The 17,497-nt window shown below is 44.7% G+C and overlaps 1 protein-coding gene across 1 annotated transcript in view; it reads left to right on the top strand.

Moving 5' to 3' along the window:
- LOC137375058 (collagen alpha-4(IV) chain-like) overlaps window positions 1–17,497 on the top strand; it is a 226,548-nt gene that overhangs the window by 1,254 nt on the left and 207,797 nt on the right. Inside the window, exons 3-4 of the mRNA XM_068041685.1 lie at window positions 62–211; window positions 362–404. Of these exons, the coding sequence (XP_067897786.1) occupies window positions 150–211; window positions 362–404 (105 nt within the window). The 5' untranslated portion in view covers window positions 62–149. The remainder of the gene's footprint in view (window positions 1–61; window positions 212–361; window positions 405–17,497) is intronic.

Below are 17,497 nucleotides of genomic sequence, written 5' to 3'. Positions count from 1 at the left end.
ATTTTTTTTTTCTGTTCGAATGAGAGCTACGCTTTACTTTTTGCGTCTGTTTTTTATAAAGGTGCCCTGAGAATTTTGAAGCGCAGAGGTCGACAGAGACGGGCAAACCCTGAGAACCCATATTATCGGCAATAAAACAATTCATGTGAATGGCGCTAACAGGATTCTTCAACAGATGTCTTGTCCAGATTGCCCTGTTCAGCCCCCTTTGGTATGAAGATGCATTTGCGGGTTTCTTACACGCTAAAACAACTTGATACCAGTTCCTATAAAATGTTAAACAGCAATCGAACTTTTAAACAATAACTTAGAAACTGGACCAATCACTAATTCAAATTATTTCTCTTCCTCGACTGACCAGGTTACTGTTGCTACAACTGGTGTTACTCCGGGGAATTCATGCGGTAAGTGCACGGTAGAACAGTACATACAAGTCATGTGTGTAAAAAAAAACAGGGCTGAGATGATTAGTACGATTTAAGACTAAATCACATCCCGTGTAAAGTATCCAAACAGGTTTAATCTGATTTGCAATTCTTCATCCGTCTTAAAATGAACCTTTTGTTCTTTGCTTTAAAAGTTCAACCTTGTCAGAAAGTAAAACAAAATAATCTGGATGTTAAATCTACTCATAATCTAAACATGTCCTAACTCCCAACACCTCTGTGCTTCCTGACCTACATTGGCTCCCTCTCCAGCAAAGTCCAGATTATTAAAATTTTCTTTCTTGTTTTCCAATCCCTACGGTCCCTCTCTCTGTAATCTCCTCCAGCCCGACAAGCAGAGATCTCTGCAGTCCTCCAATGATGCTCTCTTACGCATCCACGATTTACAGTTCTACTATAAGCAGCCTTGCCTTCAGCTGCCTGAGCCCTAAATTCTGGAATTCCCTCCCTAGACTTTTCTGCTTCTTTACCTCTCCTCCTTTCAGTCACTGCTTAACACCAAGCTTTTGGTCAAGTATCCTAATATTGCTTCATGTGGCTTGTGCCAAACTTGATCTGACACTACCCCTGTGAAGAATTACTACATTGAAGGTACTATATTAATGCAAATTGTTGTTGTTGTTTTAACTCCTGACTGACGAGAAGTTGTTGAAACTCAATATTGATGCAATCTCTAACATGTTTCTATATCATTGTGAAAGTTGATAACAATCATAGAATAATGGTGAGCATCCAATATGAATGTGGAGATGAAATAATAGGGTGAGTTTCAGGATGATCTAGCCTATTCCAGCCATGTACTCAGCATGTCATCTCACTTTAGTTCCATAAATATTGTTTCTATAGATGCCCCACATTTGTTATTAGGAATTCTTCAGAATTCTTCAAGGTTGCTTCACAGATATACTCGGGTTTTGTGTAGAGTTCTATACACCTGGCCTTAGGACTTCTGCAGAATTTTAATGAGATCCTAAAACTTAAATTCAGTGCTTTCTGTAAAATTGCTCATGAATGCTGTACAAATGTACTTGGGATTTATGTAGAATTTCTCCAGGATTTTCTTACATTTGTGTTTGGGTTCTTTGTAAAATTTGTTCTGGATTATCTTTGTTGGCATTTAGGATTGTGTAGCATTCTGATTGGATGACATGCACCAGTATATAGGGTCTGTGAGGAATTCTCTCCAACGTTGCACATCTCATATTGGGGTTTCTGTATATTGCCTTTGAATGCACTACATGTCTATATTTGGGGTTCTCTACATCGATATTCTGCCAGGGTTTTCTGTGACTGGATTAAAAATAGAGTACACATGAATATCCAAGACTTGTGCTTATTGTCTGTGTACAATGCCTCTAAGATATCCTGTGTTGACATTTAAGGTTTTCACTGAATTCTTTGTGGCTAATTTATAATTGCATTTAGGGCTTGTGCAGAATTTTTCCTTGATGATTTCTGTGAAATTAATTTTGATAACCCAGAACTGAATTTTGTGTTTGTCTATAATTCGATGAAACTGACATCTGCCTGTGTTTGGGGTTTGTACAGAAATCCTTTTTGATGCCACTAGCTTGTGTATAGAGTTCTTTTTTGGATGATTCACACCTAGATTTTGGACTTGACCAGCATTTGTCATGGAGGCCCCACACCAAATTTTTAGGATTGTACAGAATTTCTCCTTGATGTTATGAAATTGCATTTAAGGTTTGTTTAGAATTGTTGCTATATGTTTCAATGCCCTTATTTGAAGGTTGTGTAAAATTATTTTGGGATAATGTATTTGGCATATCTCACCCATCTACCCCAAAATGGTCCCAGAACATGCTCATGATAGATGAAGACCAATTTCCCCATTTTTTTCCTCTTTGCTCTGTAGACACTAAGGGTTGGATTTTACCGGCCCCTCTACGCTGCAGGTCGCGCCGCAGAGGCCAGTAAAATCCTGCGGGGAGAGGTCCGCCTCAACCCATGACATCGAGAAGGGCCCGCTGCAAATTATCGGCTGCGGGAGGACCTTGGTGCAGCCCCCCTGCCGCACGCTGGCGACACCCCAATTACAATATGTGAAACAATACTTAGCTCCCCTCCAAGCCACACACCATCCTGACTTGGAACTATATCGCCATTCCTTCACTGTCGCTGGATCAAAATCCTGGAACTCCCTTCCTAACAACACTGTGGGTGTACCTACCTCACATGGACTGCGGCGGTTCAAGACGGCAGCTTGCCACCACCATCTCAAGGGCAGTTAGGGATGGGAAATAAATGCTGGCATAGCCAGTGATACCCACAACCCATGAATGAATAAATAAAAAAGATTATGCAGCCCACCGCCTCTCCATTGACACTTCCTGATTTTTTGCTAAATGGGTGGCCGTTATATGCTGTCCTGTTCACGATTTGAAATGCCGGTGAGTCCACAGAGGCAGAAGGTTTCGCGGCAGAGGCAAGTTCCTTTTCAGGGGTCTCACTCTGCATTCTTAAAGGGAGGGGGTCTGGGATTACTGTTTGTGAAGGAGCAATGGCACACTAGTCACCCTGTGTGTGGGGAGGGTGCCAGAAAGGGCAGGAGCATTCAGGTTATATGGATGGTGGGAGCAATAGGTTTAGCTGGTAGGATCTTGATGTGGTCATGCTGTGCCACTCTGAATATCGGCCAAGATGGGCAATGCCATGGCATGCCACATAGTTGATCCATGAAAGCAGCTGATGTACCGTCAACGCCAATCCCCGCCCTGTTAGGAACCTTTGAATACATGAAGTGTTCAACTTTATTTATCACATGGAAATAGGTATGGCTCATCCTACATTGTGTGATCCTCTGCTCGTGAGGATCCGAATACGCCAGAGGTAATATCAACAGGCAGGTGCGACAGGCCCCAGCACCTGCTGCACAGCTGTCAAACGGTTCCTTACTGCACTGAATGTCCCGCCTCTCCCCATGTAATATGGGGGTGGGGGGGAGGCTTGGTGCAGTGATGCTAATGAGCCCCTGCCCGTAACATCACGGGGGCTCTGTGGCGGCTGCTAAATGCGGGCACCAGCAGCTCTCCAATACTTAGCCAGTGACTGTGAGCAGGCTATTCATGCAGGCTAAAATAGCCACACCCTTAGTCCTGTCCTCAAGCTGTTAGTGATGCACACAAACAGGGGCCATAACTATTAAGACAGTCAATAAGAATTCCAGTAAAGAATTCAGGAGAAAATGGAATGGTTAATGGAAATAGCATAGATGTATTTAAGGGGATGCTAGATAAGTACATGAGGGAGAAAGGAATAGAAAGATATCTTTATAGGGTGAGATAAATTAAATAGATTGGGAGGTGGCATGATCACCAGTTGAATGGCCTGTTATCTCTCTGCCTCATTTTATTACATTAAAGGGGCTATAAATACAAGTTGTTGTTGTTTCTGTGCTGTAAATGTTATATAAAAAGCTTCTAGTAGGAGGCAATTGGATGACAATCATAAACCAAAATCCTATCTGATTTCTTCCCCTCCTTGACTTGGAGATACTAAAGCCAGATGTAGCACATGCACTGCTGTCCGGGCTGAGAACAGCCAAATTAGCACAAACTAGGAATTGAACCTAGGACTTTCTGCTTTGTATGGCTTAGTGCCATTGAATTTATCCATAAACCCTTGAATAGCTGACTGATGAAACATAATTGATTGATTCACACAAGGCAAGCTGTATGGGTAGAGCCTTACCTGAAAGTAGGATTACAGAAATCCAAGATATAGGAGTTTCTAGTCTCACCTACAGAAAATTCAAATGTATATGGATCCACCATTCATTGTATTTTAAATGTCGTTTTATGTACATTTTTACCATAAATTTTTTAGATCAACAGATCTTTTGGTGACAGAGTTCAGGGAACTTAAGAAATGTTCTGGGCCACAAGAGCTGATTACTGGTTGTTATGACTGTGTGCCTGTGTGTTGCAAAAAGCATAGTTCATTGGGCTGAATTGTACAGACCCCCTGATGTTGGGGTTCGTGACGGAGGACGCACCCCGATGCTGGGAGGGCCTGGCCTGATATTGCCAATGGCGGTGAGGCCTTGTGGCGGCCCCCACCACTCGGCGATGGGACTGCTATTTAAATATTTAAATAAATTAAAATTACTGAATTAATGATAATTACGCCGCCACTTTATGGCCCGCTGCCATCTTCGTGCTGCTGGCTGGTACTCCAGCATCTTTGGATCCCTGTCCGGGGAAACAAGGCATCTCACTGGTGGGGAGGGGGGAGGAGGTTAGTTTCTCAGTGCGGGGAGTGGGGGGGAATGGGGTCAAATTAACGTAATTGGTGTAGGGGATGATAGGAAGAGTTTTAGGTTAACGTTTATGTACTTTGATGGTGGGGAAGGTCAGATGGACAAGGTAAGTGTTTTGTGGGGAAGAGGGCAAGTAGTTCATTTTATGGTTATGGGGGGGGGGGTGTGGGAGAGGGGCAAAATAAATGTATTTAATTTTTTTCTAACTGCATCTTTAAATATTTAACTTTAACAGTAGAGCTCAAAGCCCTTTAAAAATGGCGTCATGGCCTGCACACAGGCAGCTGACGCCATTGCCGGGGACGGACAGTCTGCCCCTCCACGTGATTGGGGGAGCGGCCCGCCCCAGCTATTTAAATGAGCTGCTGCACTTAGGATCGCAGTGGCTCCGTGATGTGCGGTCTGGATAGCAGGCTGCTGTTGTTTTCACCCGTCACCGATTGCAGTGGCACGATTGTAAAATTCAGCCCATTAAATGTTGCTATAAAAATTTTTTTAATTAGGCCCGTACTTACAATTAAATTGTAAAAATACAGAAATAATGAGAGCTTAATTTCAATTTTGATATTCTATGAACTCTTTAAGAACATATATTTATATATAACACATCTCAGAGTGCTTTACAAGGATGACAGGTGGACACTGGGAAAACAAGCAAAGATGTGGGTGAGAAAGAGAGATAGCTGGCATGGTCACAAAGGGACTGAAATAGCATGGTGAAGTGACTTTGGAAGAGTTCCAGAGAGCATGGGTGTAATGGCGGAAAAAATGGTGTGCGATGGTGAGGTGGAGTGGAAGGTGTTGGTTGTGCATAGCAAGATGAATTAAAGGAATGGTTTGGGGTACACAGTTAGAGGTGATTTCCCCAAGTAGAATGGGACAAGGCTGTGGAGGGATTTGAAGGAGAGGACAAGGATCTTGAAGTTAATTCACTGGGCAAAAAGAGTAGTGGAGCTGGGAAAGATCTTAATGATGAAGGTTGGTGATTAACCACAAGAATGTTGAAAATGTAAGTTAAACAGTTGTGGAGTAAATTAATGGTGGAACTCAGATTAGGAAACAATGTTTGTTTCTGTAACATTCAACATTTGTCACTTGATTTTAGAATGATCAGTGTTGTGTTTTGTTGACCGATTTGTAAAGTAAGTTACTCACAGTGCAGAAATGTTTCATGATCAATGCACAATGACGTTTACAATATACTGTTGTGTGAATATACATTCCACCATGTGATTACACTACAATCAGTAACATTTTTTCTGTAAAAAAGTAACTTCAGTACCTTCAAATTTAACACAGTGATAGACTTCAAGTAAACGTAGACTAACTTGTGAACTCCAAAGTGCACAAGTATCAACAATTTTAACTACTGTAGTGATTAATAAGCTTTGTCCCATGGCAGTATATTCTCCAGTATGATAAAAAGCCTCTAAGTAAGCATTATTACCTAATTGGAATATGATTTGCTCTAAGATGGATTTTTTGAGTGCTTCCACTGCAGGGTGTTACAAGAATTGCTATAATTTTTTAAAATCAGAATCCTGTCAATTCAGATTCTTTTGAACAATAATTCCAACTATAAACATCACAATATTGCAATCCTTGCTGCAACTTATGGACTAATAGAATAATCTTAAAGATACCTGACATAATTTATTTGGGAATGCAAAGCGTCTCATCAATGTTTGATATATATTTATGAGCACTTATTGAGTGACAGGTTCAAAGTCTTTATACTTGTCAAACCCTCTTGATGATGGTCACCATCACACTAATGATTTTGCTATAGAACGATTCAGCATTTGTGACAGAATCAGATTCATGGATTAGTTCTTTAGATAAAACTATTTTCCTATCGAGATTTTGTTTATGCATAATCTTTAAACAGCAGCAGAGAGTGTAAATGTCTTGATATTGCAACACGTAATGTAGCTTTTTGGGCTTTGGGCATCAACTCAGTAATGCATGATGTAACTTGTAGATTAATGAGCATCATTTCAGTGATGATTGATATTAGTTCTTGAGTGATGAGCTTGATCTCTGATGTTTAAGGTAATTATCGAGTGATAAACATCATTTTAATGACTCTTGACACAATGTGTTGAATGATAAGCATCATTTTGGTCATGTTTGACATAAGTCATTGAGGAGAACTATTGCATTGATGAGCTTTCTAACATACTGAGTAATGAGCTTGTTCTTGGTAATGGTTGACGTAACTTATTGAATGATATGTACTATGACAGTTATACTTGAAATTACTATTGATTGATGAGCCAAACCGCAGTGATGCGCAATAAAAGGTATTGATGGATGTGCACCATCTTGCTGATTATTATGCATCACAGTGTAATGCAATGCAAGCTTCTGAATATGTTTGTGGTTCATTATTTTTAAGAGGAACTTATTCCATTAAGTTGGCACATAAATTTTGGGAATTATAAAGCTAATAGTCTGTGCACCCAGGAAAGGGCAGCCTTTCTGACATCCCATTTATGATGTCATGGAAATGGAGTTTAATGATGTCCCAACGATGGAGTCGTTCAACACAAGCTGTTTGCTTGTAATGATCAAATATTAAATTTAAAAAGGAGACTAGTGAAAGACATATAGGGGCAAGAAATTTTGTTGCTGGTGGAGTGACAGACAAAACTAATCATGCTGTGTGATTTGATAAATACATCTATTATTAATGGTGTTTACAAATACCCAGCACCTGTTTTCAATGGATTACCACTGTAAAATGGAACAGGAGGCTCCATGATGCCTTCCCGATCCACTCCTGCCTCCGCCCCACTTTACGTAGGGTGGGGCGGGGTGGGGGGGGGCGGTGGTGGGGGAGTGGGGGGAGGCGGGGCGTGTGTGAAAACCGGGCCGCCCACCCCAGGCCAATCAACGCCCTTAAGTTACGAATTATTGGCCATTTAAGGGCCTTCGCCTGCCTCCACACGGATTTTACACGTGGCAAGCGGGTGTCCTGGAGCCGGGAACGGCCGCCAGATAAATGCTGGCGGCTTTCTGCGCGCCGGGGGTGAGCCCTGACATTAGGGCACAGGGTGTCCGATTGAGGGCCACCCCCGTTTCCCCAACCACCCCCAGGAACCAAGACACCCCCCTTCCCCCCCCCCCCAAATGACCATCCCTGCTTGGCAGGGCCCGACCGATTACCCCCAGTGAGGCAACTAAAACTCACCTTGGATCCCGGTTCCCAGGCATCCTCTTCGGTCAGCTGGGCTGTTGTCCCAGCAGTGGCCACCGGTCCCGGTGGCACTGCTGGGACGAAGAGCTGCCAGCCCACTGATTGGCTGGCAGCTCAATGAGGCGGGATTTCCTCCCTCAAGTTGGTGGAAGTTCCGCCTCGGAACAATTAAAGCCTGGGACCCGTAAAATGTGGGTCGGATCCCCAGGCTGGTCGGAAGTGGGTTTGCCACCGACTTTTACATCGGTGGCCTGCTCCCTTTTCTTTTCCCAAAAATATACTTTATTCATAAAAATCTGTAAAAAATACATTACAAAACATTTCAAAACAGCACCAAGTTGACATTCCAAAAAGTGCAAAGGAAATCAGTTTTCTTCAATACAGAAGTGAGTTGCCTCACAACCCTCCCATTCCATTTTACATCATTTGGTGTATACAGCGCGAGGAGTTTTCCATGGGACCAGCCCCTCAGTTCACTATGGCAGGAGGACCTTACACAGTGGTCTTTCCCCATTGAGCCTTTGTGGCGGCTGCCCCAAGCTTTAGTGCGTCCATCAGCACGTAGTCCCTGGACCTTGGAATGTGCCAGTCTGCAACACTCGGTCGTGGACAACTCTTTGCGCTGGAAGACCAGCAAGTTTCGGGCAGACCAAAGAGCGTCTTTCACCAAATTGATGGTCCTCCAGCAGCAGTTGATGTTTATCTCGGTGTGTGTCGCTGGGAAAAGCCCAGAGAACACAGACTCCTGTGTTACAAAGCTGCTTGGGATGAACCTCAACAAAAACCACTGCATCTCTTTCCACACCTGCTTTGCAAAGACACATTCCAGAAGGAGGTGGGTAACAGTCTCTTCCCCACCACAGCCACCTCTAGGGCAGTGTGCAGAGGGGGGGATCAGACTCCGGGCGTGCAGGAAGGATCTGACGGGGAGGGTCCTTCTCACCACCAGCTATGTCTTGGTGCTTGTTTGCAAGTTCTGGTGATGAGGCATTCTGCCAAATGACTTTGGCAGTCTGCTCAGGGAACCATCTGACAGGATCCACCATCTCCTTATCCCGTAGGGCCTTGAGGACATTCCGTGCAGACCATTGCCTGATGGAATGGTGGTCAAAGGTGTTTTTCCACAGAAACCTTTCCATGAAGGGTAGGTGGTAGGGCACAGTCCAAGTGGTTGGAGTGTTTTGCGGCAATGTGACCAGAGCCATCCTTCGCAACACAGGGGACAGCTAGATCCTCAACACATAATGATACTTGGTGTTTGCATACTGGGGCTCTATGTACAGCTTGATGCAGCTGCATACGAAGGTGGTCATCAGGATGAGGGCGATGTTGGGTACATTTTTCCGCTCTTATCCAGAGGTTTGAACATCGTGTCCCTCCAGACCCAGTCCATTTTGCATCTCCAGATAAAGCGAAAAATGGCTCTGGTGACCGCCACTGCGCAGGAGTGGGGTATGGGCCAGACCTGCGCCACATACAGCAACAACGTGAGTACCTCGTACCTGATGACCAGGTTCTTACCCACAATGGAGAGAGAACGCTGCTCCCACTTGCTCAGTTTATGGTGTACCCTGGCTACTCGCTCTTTCCAGGTTTTGGCCCTTTCGAACCATATCCCCAGCACCTTCAGGTAGACTGACCTGACGGTGAAGGGGACAAAGAATTGGTCGGTTTGCAGCTCCCGTCTGCCCAATGTAAAATCCAGCCCACTGATACAGAAAATTCTCCTCAACATATTCTAGAAACTCTTGCCACTCTCTGCACTTTACACTTTTACTATCCCAGTCTATATTAGGATAATTAATGTCCCCCATTGTAACTGCTCTATAATTCTTGGACCTCTGTGTAAGTTCCTTGAAAATTTGCTCCTCTATATCTTTCTCACTAGTTGGTGTTCTACAGAATACACCCAGCAATGTAATGGTACCTTTATTGTTTCTTTACTCTAACCAAATAGGTTCTGTCCTTGACCCCTCCTGAACCACCACTCACTCCAGCACTGTAATATTCTCCTTAATCAATACTGCTACCTTCCTCCGTTCTTTCCTTCCCTTGTTTCCCGAACACCTTGGTCTGAATTTTCTCCATCGAGGTGTGAAACAGGAGCCGAGTTTGTTTTTGGGTCAGAAACCTGCCTCCTGTGGGAAACTGATTAAAATTCAGATTTTCACAGGAGTAGGCTCTTAATGGGTATGGAGAAGGGTTTCCTGCCCAATTAAAGCCAGTGGGGTTGGGTATGGAGGTGGGTCAGATGAAGTGTGGGACTGATGACTGTCAGTCATCACTGAGCCCACTGGTTGTCCTGGGGAGAGATCTATGGTTTGTGCCAAAGCCTGCCACTGCACCAGAGGGAAGCAAGATGTCACAGAGAAGCCAAAGGCCTGGCACCCGGGGCAGCGCAGACCCTCGCTTCATTGATGGCGACCTGGATCTAATGCTGGAGGCCATGAGAGAGACGAGGGAGGTCATCTTCCCAGAGGGTGGCAGGAGTCCATCTCGTTGTGCAGCAGGGGCACCTCCCTGTTCAGCATTAACTCCCTCCACCTCCATTTCCTCTTCCTCACTTACCTCCTGCTCCTGCTCTTTCCCTGATGAACTGTCTCCTTCCAAGGCCTCACCATCCTCAAGGTCCACACCACTCTGGACGGTCATGTTATGGAGACCACAGCAGACCACCATGCAGACCACCATGAGACCAGATGCATGCAGGAAGGTATTAGAGAGCACCACCTGACTGGCACAGACACTGGAATGGCATCTTCAGAAGCCTGATAGCCTGTTCAATGGTCGTCCTGCTGAGCAGGTCACATTGGTTGGATTGCCTATGTGCCTCTGTCTGGGGCTCCTGTAGAGGGGTCGGTAGCCATCTCTTCAAGGGATTTCCCTTGTCCCCTTGGATCCATCCATGCACTTTGAGGTTGGAGTGAAGATCTGAGGCAGCATGGACTGGTGGAGGATGAAGGAGTCATGGCAGCTGCCAATAAACGCACACATGGTGGAAGGCCTTGTTGTGGTCGCAGACCAGTTGGACATTGAGGGAGTGGAAGTGGAAGCTTGTCCTGTTGATGGATCTCACTGGCCAGTCACTGGGTATCTTGATGGCCACATGTGTGCAATCGATGATGCCCTACCCCTGGGGGAATCCAGCGGTGGAGGCAAAACCCAATGCCCTCTGTGCCTACGAGGCCATGTCTGTTGTTAAATGAATGTGCTGTCCAGCTCTGGCAAAAAGGGTATCAGTGACCAGTGAGATGCAAGGGTATGCCCCATTTTTGAGATGCCACTAAGGTCAGCAGCTAATCATTGGAGGGAGCCAGAAGTGAAGACATTCAAGGCCACAGTGACTTTGGCAGCCACTGGCGGGGCATGGCAATCAGTGCTGCGAGGTGCAAGGTCTTCAGTGACAAGGGCAGAGATGTCTGTAACTATCTGCTCAGAGAGTTACATTCTCCTGTGCCATTGGTTCTTGGTCATCTCCAGGTAGCTCTGCTTTTGGCGGTCGATCCTGTGTTGAGGGTTTGGCCTCCATGTCCTTCCTGCCCCTCTTTCCTCTCCCATGCCCTTCTGATGATTGGGGTTCCACCCTTCCTGCGGAGGATGTTGTCCCTCATCATCACTGGGCCCAATATCTGAAAGTCGTGCTCCCATTGCCAGCTGCAGCCTTCCCTCTGGGCAAGTGATCCCCCAGTTGTCCTTGACAGCCTTGCCCCTGCTCCTCTGCCCTCACAATGCCAGTTGGGGTGCTGACCCCGTTCAAAGACCAGGCGCTGAGTGCCCACTCTCGTTGCCACCTATGCAGCACCAAAGGCACCCCCTTACCAACTGCCCACTCCCGCTTTGCCCCTCTAACCCTCTAATGGGGCTGGAGGATGCCCTGGGCAGCCCCACTCTTTACCCGCCTACCTTTAGAGGCTGCCAGATCTGCTTAGTATTTTCAGCACGTTCTGTTTTTATTGCCTTCAGGCGGTCAGTTTCTGAAGGCGTGTTTAAGCTGATGGGCCCTTTAAAAATCAAAAATTCACCCCCTGACAAGCTCTAAATGAGCTTTATAACAAGTTTAATTGGCCTCAAATGGGAGGAGAATGGGATTCCTGTCCCACCCTGCCCCCACTCTGAATGTGCAAAAACCTAAAATTCCAGCCGCCCTATTGAGTATCTCTGCTAAGATGGAAAAATCCACAAACCTCACTGGGCAGGTTGTTCCAAATAAGGAACTAGTCCCATGATTAACCTGCTGGCCAACTTAGAGTTATTCGAATTTTGCCACACAGTTGGAAGAGAGAGTGCAATTTGAAGACAACAGAGAAAGAAAGTCTCTCCCTTTCTCTCTCATGAAGTTCCGGGGGATCCACTGAAGCTGCTCAAACCTCAAGAGAGAAGACTCCTGCAACTAAACAAGTTTGAAAGTGTGCACTGCGTCCCAACAATAATTTAACTGCAAGATTTAACTGCAATCAAAAACTGTATGTCTAATCCACAAACAGTAAATGAACACCAGCTATTGCTTCAAATCTTTCCCCTTTATTCTTTCTCCTCCTCTGTCTCTATTTGCATGTGTGTTTATCGCGTATGCATGCTAGCGTGGTCCCGTCACGTATTTCCAGTAGTTTTAACTAAATTAGAACTTTAAGGTTAATAAACTTACACCTTTCTTGTTTAAATCTAGGACAACCTGTCTGGTTGATTTCTTTGCCATTACAATTAGAGAACAGTGAACAAGGATTCATTGAGGGGAAGCTTAAAACATGGTGTTTTAAAAATTAAACACTGTTATGACCAAACTAGGCAAAGGCTGAGAGGGAACTCCTAGACCTCTTCCTCACCTGGTCGTAACACCAGGAATATCTAGTACCCAAGTCCTGACCTTTTCTGAGCTAGATCTCCATGGTACAGCTGAGCCAGCTATGGTGTTGTAGACTAGGCTCTGGTTGCACACCTCAGAGGAACCATCATGCTCACCGGTATTCAGAAGGGAATACTGATTGGTGAGTGAGATGCACTCAGGGACTCCTGCAGTATTTGCCTGGTCCTTCCTGGCTGTCTGGCGGTGACCACATCCATAAACTTGTTATCCACGAAACTCTCATTCTCGCAGATGTGCCGCAGTGAAACCAGCTGTTGCTCGAGCTCCAAAACCCGAAGCTCAAGCTGCTCCAGCTGATGACACTTCTTGCAAATGTGGTTGTCCAGGACACAAAAAGTGTCCTGGAGTTCCCACGTGGAACAGCCTGCGCACTCCATGGGACTGAGCTGCCTACCACACCTCAAAATTTTTTGACTATTAACTGACTTAACAGAAATAAACTTAAGACTTAAATAAATAAACGCTCACCAGCTACTCACCAATGAGCAAATGTCACTTTAAGTGTTTTTATTTCTCCCCTTTGCGCTCTGGGCTCTCCAATTTTTGAACTAATTGGTCAGATGCTAAAAATTACTAAACATACAAGTGGTATATAGATACTGAACTTAGATACTTAAACAAAAACCTTGGGTTCTGCTTTTCCTCTCTCTCTCTGTTGATTGTAATGTCACTCTGATGTGACCTTTTGATATCTCCTGTGTTTGATTTAATATCCTCCTTAATATCCGGTTCCAATCTCCTGCCACTTTTTGAATTTCTGCCCTGCTCCCGTTCCTTTATATCCAGTTCTGATCTACCGCTGCTTTTTGAATCTCTGCTTTACTCCAACCCCTTTATATCTGGCTTCCGATCTCTTGGCACACTTTTTCAACAGTGATCCAGAGTGAGGACCGAAGATGGCTGAAGGCAAGGGTTGTTGTGAATATATTATTGAAACAGTTAAAATAGTGCTTAGCTGCAGTAAATTCAGAAATAAAATGCTAGGTTACATTAGCAAAGGGATAGAATACATATCTAAAAAGGATATATTCTTGCTAGTGTTGATTAGATCCCATTTAGAGTATTATGCAATCAGGTCACTTAATCAAGGGAAGAATAATAAACAGTACAGAGGCAAGCAATAAAGTTATCACATGTATCAGGAGTTCGAGTTATGAGGAAAGATTAAGGAACTAACATGTTTATTTTGGAAAAGTGAAGACTTTGAAATGATCAAATTGAATTTATCAAGATTATGAAGGGAATTAACAAATTTGATGCACCTTTGGTGAAGGACTGCCCAGTAATGGATTAAAATTCCATTGGTGCCCTGTATATATCACAGTCCCCGACTGGCATTTATTAATGAGTCTCACACTGGAGTCCGGCACAAACCTGATCTGTTGCCAAAACCAGCGACGTTAAATGCAGATCAGTGGGAATGAAGTGGGAAAGAGAGCCATTCCATTTGTAGGCGACCACCATCCAACCCAGTGATCTGTATATAACCTGGTATGTGGGGAAAGTAGTGTGTGCGGCTAAAAGTGTTAAATAAATGTCCACACAGGGAAGTGGGATGTATTGAAGCAGCAATGTGGTGTAACTGAACTAATAAAGGGGAAGTGAATGTAGTGAATCCTGCAAGGTGCTCATTAAGGCATGTCTAAACTATCGCTAAGTTTGTAACAGACGCGCCATAAGGGCTGGTTGCTTGGAGACCGGGGGGTCAGCAGAGTGAGGTAATGCCTTGTTATCAGGCAAGGGCTGGAGAACAGAGAACTAGCTATGCAATTTGGTCGAAACTTGAGGGATGAGGCCACCAAAACTAAGCAGATATCAAAACTGGTGAAAGGGTGATTGACTGTGGCTGAAGTAGCGCACCCACGGCGTTAGCAACAGCTGACCAACCAATCACTGTACATCGGGTAGTCAGGTCTGGCCTATCCCGAGCTGATCACGCAAGTAGCATGCACAAAACAGGGTATAAGAAAGCATGCTCCAAAGTGCTGGCTAGCTAGCTCAGGACTAAGTAGTCTGATCAACTACTTGGAGAATTGGAAGGGGAGGACTGATCATCTGCTCCATTCCAACTCTCAGATGAACCTAAGTAACCTAGTTTACGTGGACGCATAAGTATAATCTCTGTTGAAGGGAAGATTTTGAAACGCCGAATAAATGTGCTATGTGTGAACAATAATTTGGTAGTCTTGAGTTGTTGATACCCAGAGTAAACCTCCGGACCAGAAGTGGGGATAGACTACAGATTTTAGTTGTGTCTCCACTCTGTTCTTGCTGACTGGGAAGAGTTAAAATCAGCCCTGATGAGTGGGTTCAAGAAACTAATTTAATTTTGGAGTGAAAAGAGACAGTGAGATAGTGGGTGCTTTATGAAAAATGGATAAGATTGTAACGTTTAATGACCTTTCCTTTTCAACTAATTTGATTTCTGTTGCTGTGCTAGTGTCTGATTTTGTAGTGATATTTATTGAAATGTCTTCTGGTGTGGTGTGTAATACAGTAATTGTGAATGTAAAAAGGTGTAGATATTATGAGTAGTATGTGAGATTTTGTAGCATTGCTCATGTGCAAGAAGTGCAAGGCAGCCAACCTGCTTAAAGCCATGATAGGTGACAGCAGACTCTTACTGCAGGCTGCACTTGTTCCCATAAAGTGTACAAGAAAATATGACATAGGAATAAACTTGTCGGAATCGCTGGCATAAGAACATAAGAAATAGGAGCAGGAGTAGGCCATTCGGCCCCTTAAGCCTACCCCGCCATTCAATAAGATCATGGCTGATCTGCCCCAGACCTCAACTCCTCAGATGCATCAATCTTAAAGGCTATGCATTTCCACAATAGTTTATTCGGCTGGGCGGATCAGCACGTTCATCATCTTGTGTTCCTGAATTTGTTCCTGATTTGCTAGGTCCTGTGGTTGATGGGCACGACATCAACACAGTTGCTGGTCCTCTCCTGAACTTGCTTTCTCACTCCTCTTTGTCTGGACATCAGGTTGGGCCTTAATAACAATAACAACTTTCATTTATGTAGCGCCTTTAAGTAGTTTTCAAGGATTTTCCATGGCCAGGAACCTGGGTGGGCAAACCTGGTTACAACATCCTTCAAAAACTTGGATGCCCACCCAGGTTCCTGGCCATGGTAAAGCAGTTTCATGAAAATCAGTACGGACAAGTCAAGCAAAACAGCGACCTCTCAAGTCCCTTCCGTTTCTCCAATGGCGTTAAGCAGGGATGTGTGCTGGCACCGACCCTATTCACCATCTTTTTCAGCATGATGCTGCAGCAGGCAAGGAAGACCTTAAGGAGGGAGTTTACGTATGCTTCCGGACTGATGGATGCCTTTACAACCTCAGGCGACGTCAGGCTCACACAAAGACACAAGAAAAACTCATCTGTAAACTTCTTTTCGCCAATGATTGTGCTCTCCTGGCCCACAGTCAATCTGACCTTCAACGTATAACAACACATTTTTCCGAGGCGGCACAACTCTTCGGACTAAAAATCAGTTTAAAGAAAACTGAAGTCCTGCATCAGCCTGCACCTCAAGAGGAATATGGACCACCAAGCATTGTCATTGAGGGAACCGAGCTGAATGCTGTCAAGCAATTTTTTTTTTTGGGAAGCGTCATTTCGTTTGATGCCACCATAGACAAGGAAATGGACAATAGGCTTTCAAAAGCAAACAGAACATTTGGCAGACTGTACAAACATGTGTGGAGCAACCACAGCCTCAGAGACAGACCAAACTCAAAGTATACAAAGCTATATTCCTCACCACTCTTTTGTATAGCGCCAAGTCATGGGTCCTATACTGCTGTTATGTATGCCTTCTAGAGCGCTTCCATCAGCACTGCCTCCACAGCATCCTCAAGATCCACTGGCAGGACTGCATCACAAACATTGAAGTCCTGGAAACAGCCAACATCATCAGCATCGAGGCCATCCTCCTGCAAAGCCAAATGCGTTGGGTGGATCATGTTGCCCAGATGGACGACAGTCGCCTGCCCAAGACCGTGTTGTATGGAGAGCTGATCATGGGTACAAGGAACAGAGGGGCCCCATGCAAATGTTTCAAGGACTCCCTGAAGAAGGCCCTCTCTGTGTGTCACATTGACCATCACCAGTGGGAAGCGCAGGCCATAGATCCTGGAGATGCTACATCAGGAGGGCTACAGACATCTTTGAGACTGAGTGGAGAACCAGAATGAAAGAGAAAAGCAGGAGAAGGATAGATCCAATTGCCCCCAGCAGCGACTACACCTTCACTTGTACCCACCGTGGGAGAATCTGCCAGTCACGGATAGGCCTGACTAGCCGCCAGCGGGCCTGCAACCGATGACTACAACCTTCCTAAAATCTTCATCCATGAAGAAATGCCAAGAGAGAGAAGTAGTAAAATGTCCCAAGGTGCTTCACAGGAGTGTTATTGAACATAGGATCAAGAGTAGGATATTTAGCTCCTGGAGCCTGTTCTGCCATTCAATATGATCATGGCTTATTTGTGACCTAACTCCACATACCCACTTTTGTCATATCCCTTAATACCTTGAGTTAATAAAAATGTGTCAATCTTAGTTTAAAAGTAACAATTGATCTCGCATCCATTGCTATTTGTGGAAGAGAGTTCCAAATTTCTACCACCCTTTGTGTACAGTGGTTCCTAACTTCACTCTTGAAAGGTCTGGCTCTAATTTTTAGACTTATGCCC

The sequence above is a fragment of the Heterodontus francisci genome, chromosome 11 (genome assembly GCF_036365525.1).
Source record: "Heterodontus francisci isolate sHetFra1 chromosome 11, sHetFra1.hap1, whole genome shotgun sequence".
In the NCBI taxonomy this organism is placed as follows: domain Eukaryota; kingdom Metazoa; phylum Chordata; class Chondrichthyes; order Heterodontiformes; family Heterodontidae; genus Heterodontus; species Heterodontus francisci.
The sequence above is the reverse complement of the archived record's forward strand: the minus strand, read 5'-3'. Positions and strand labels throughout refer to the sequence as shown.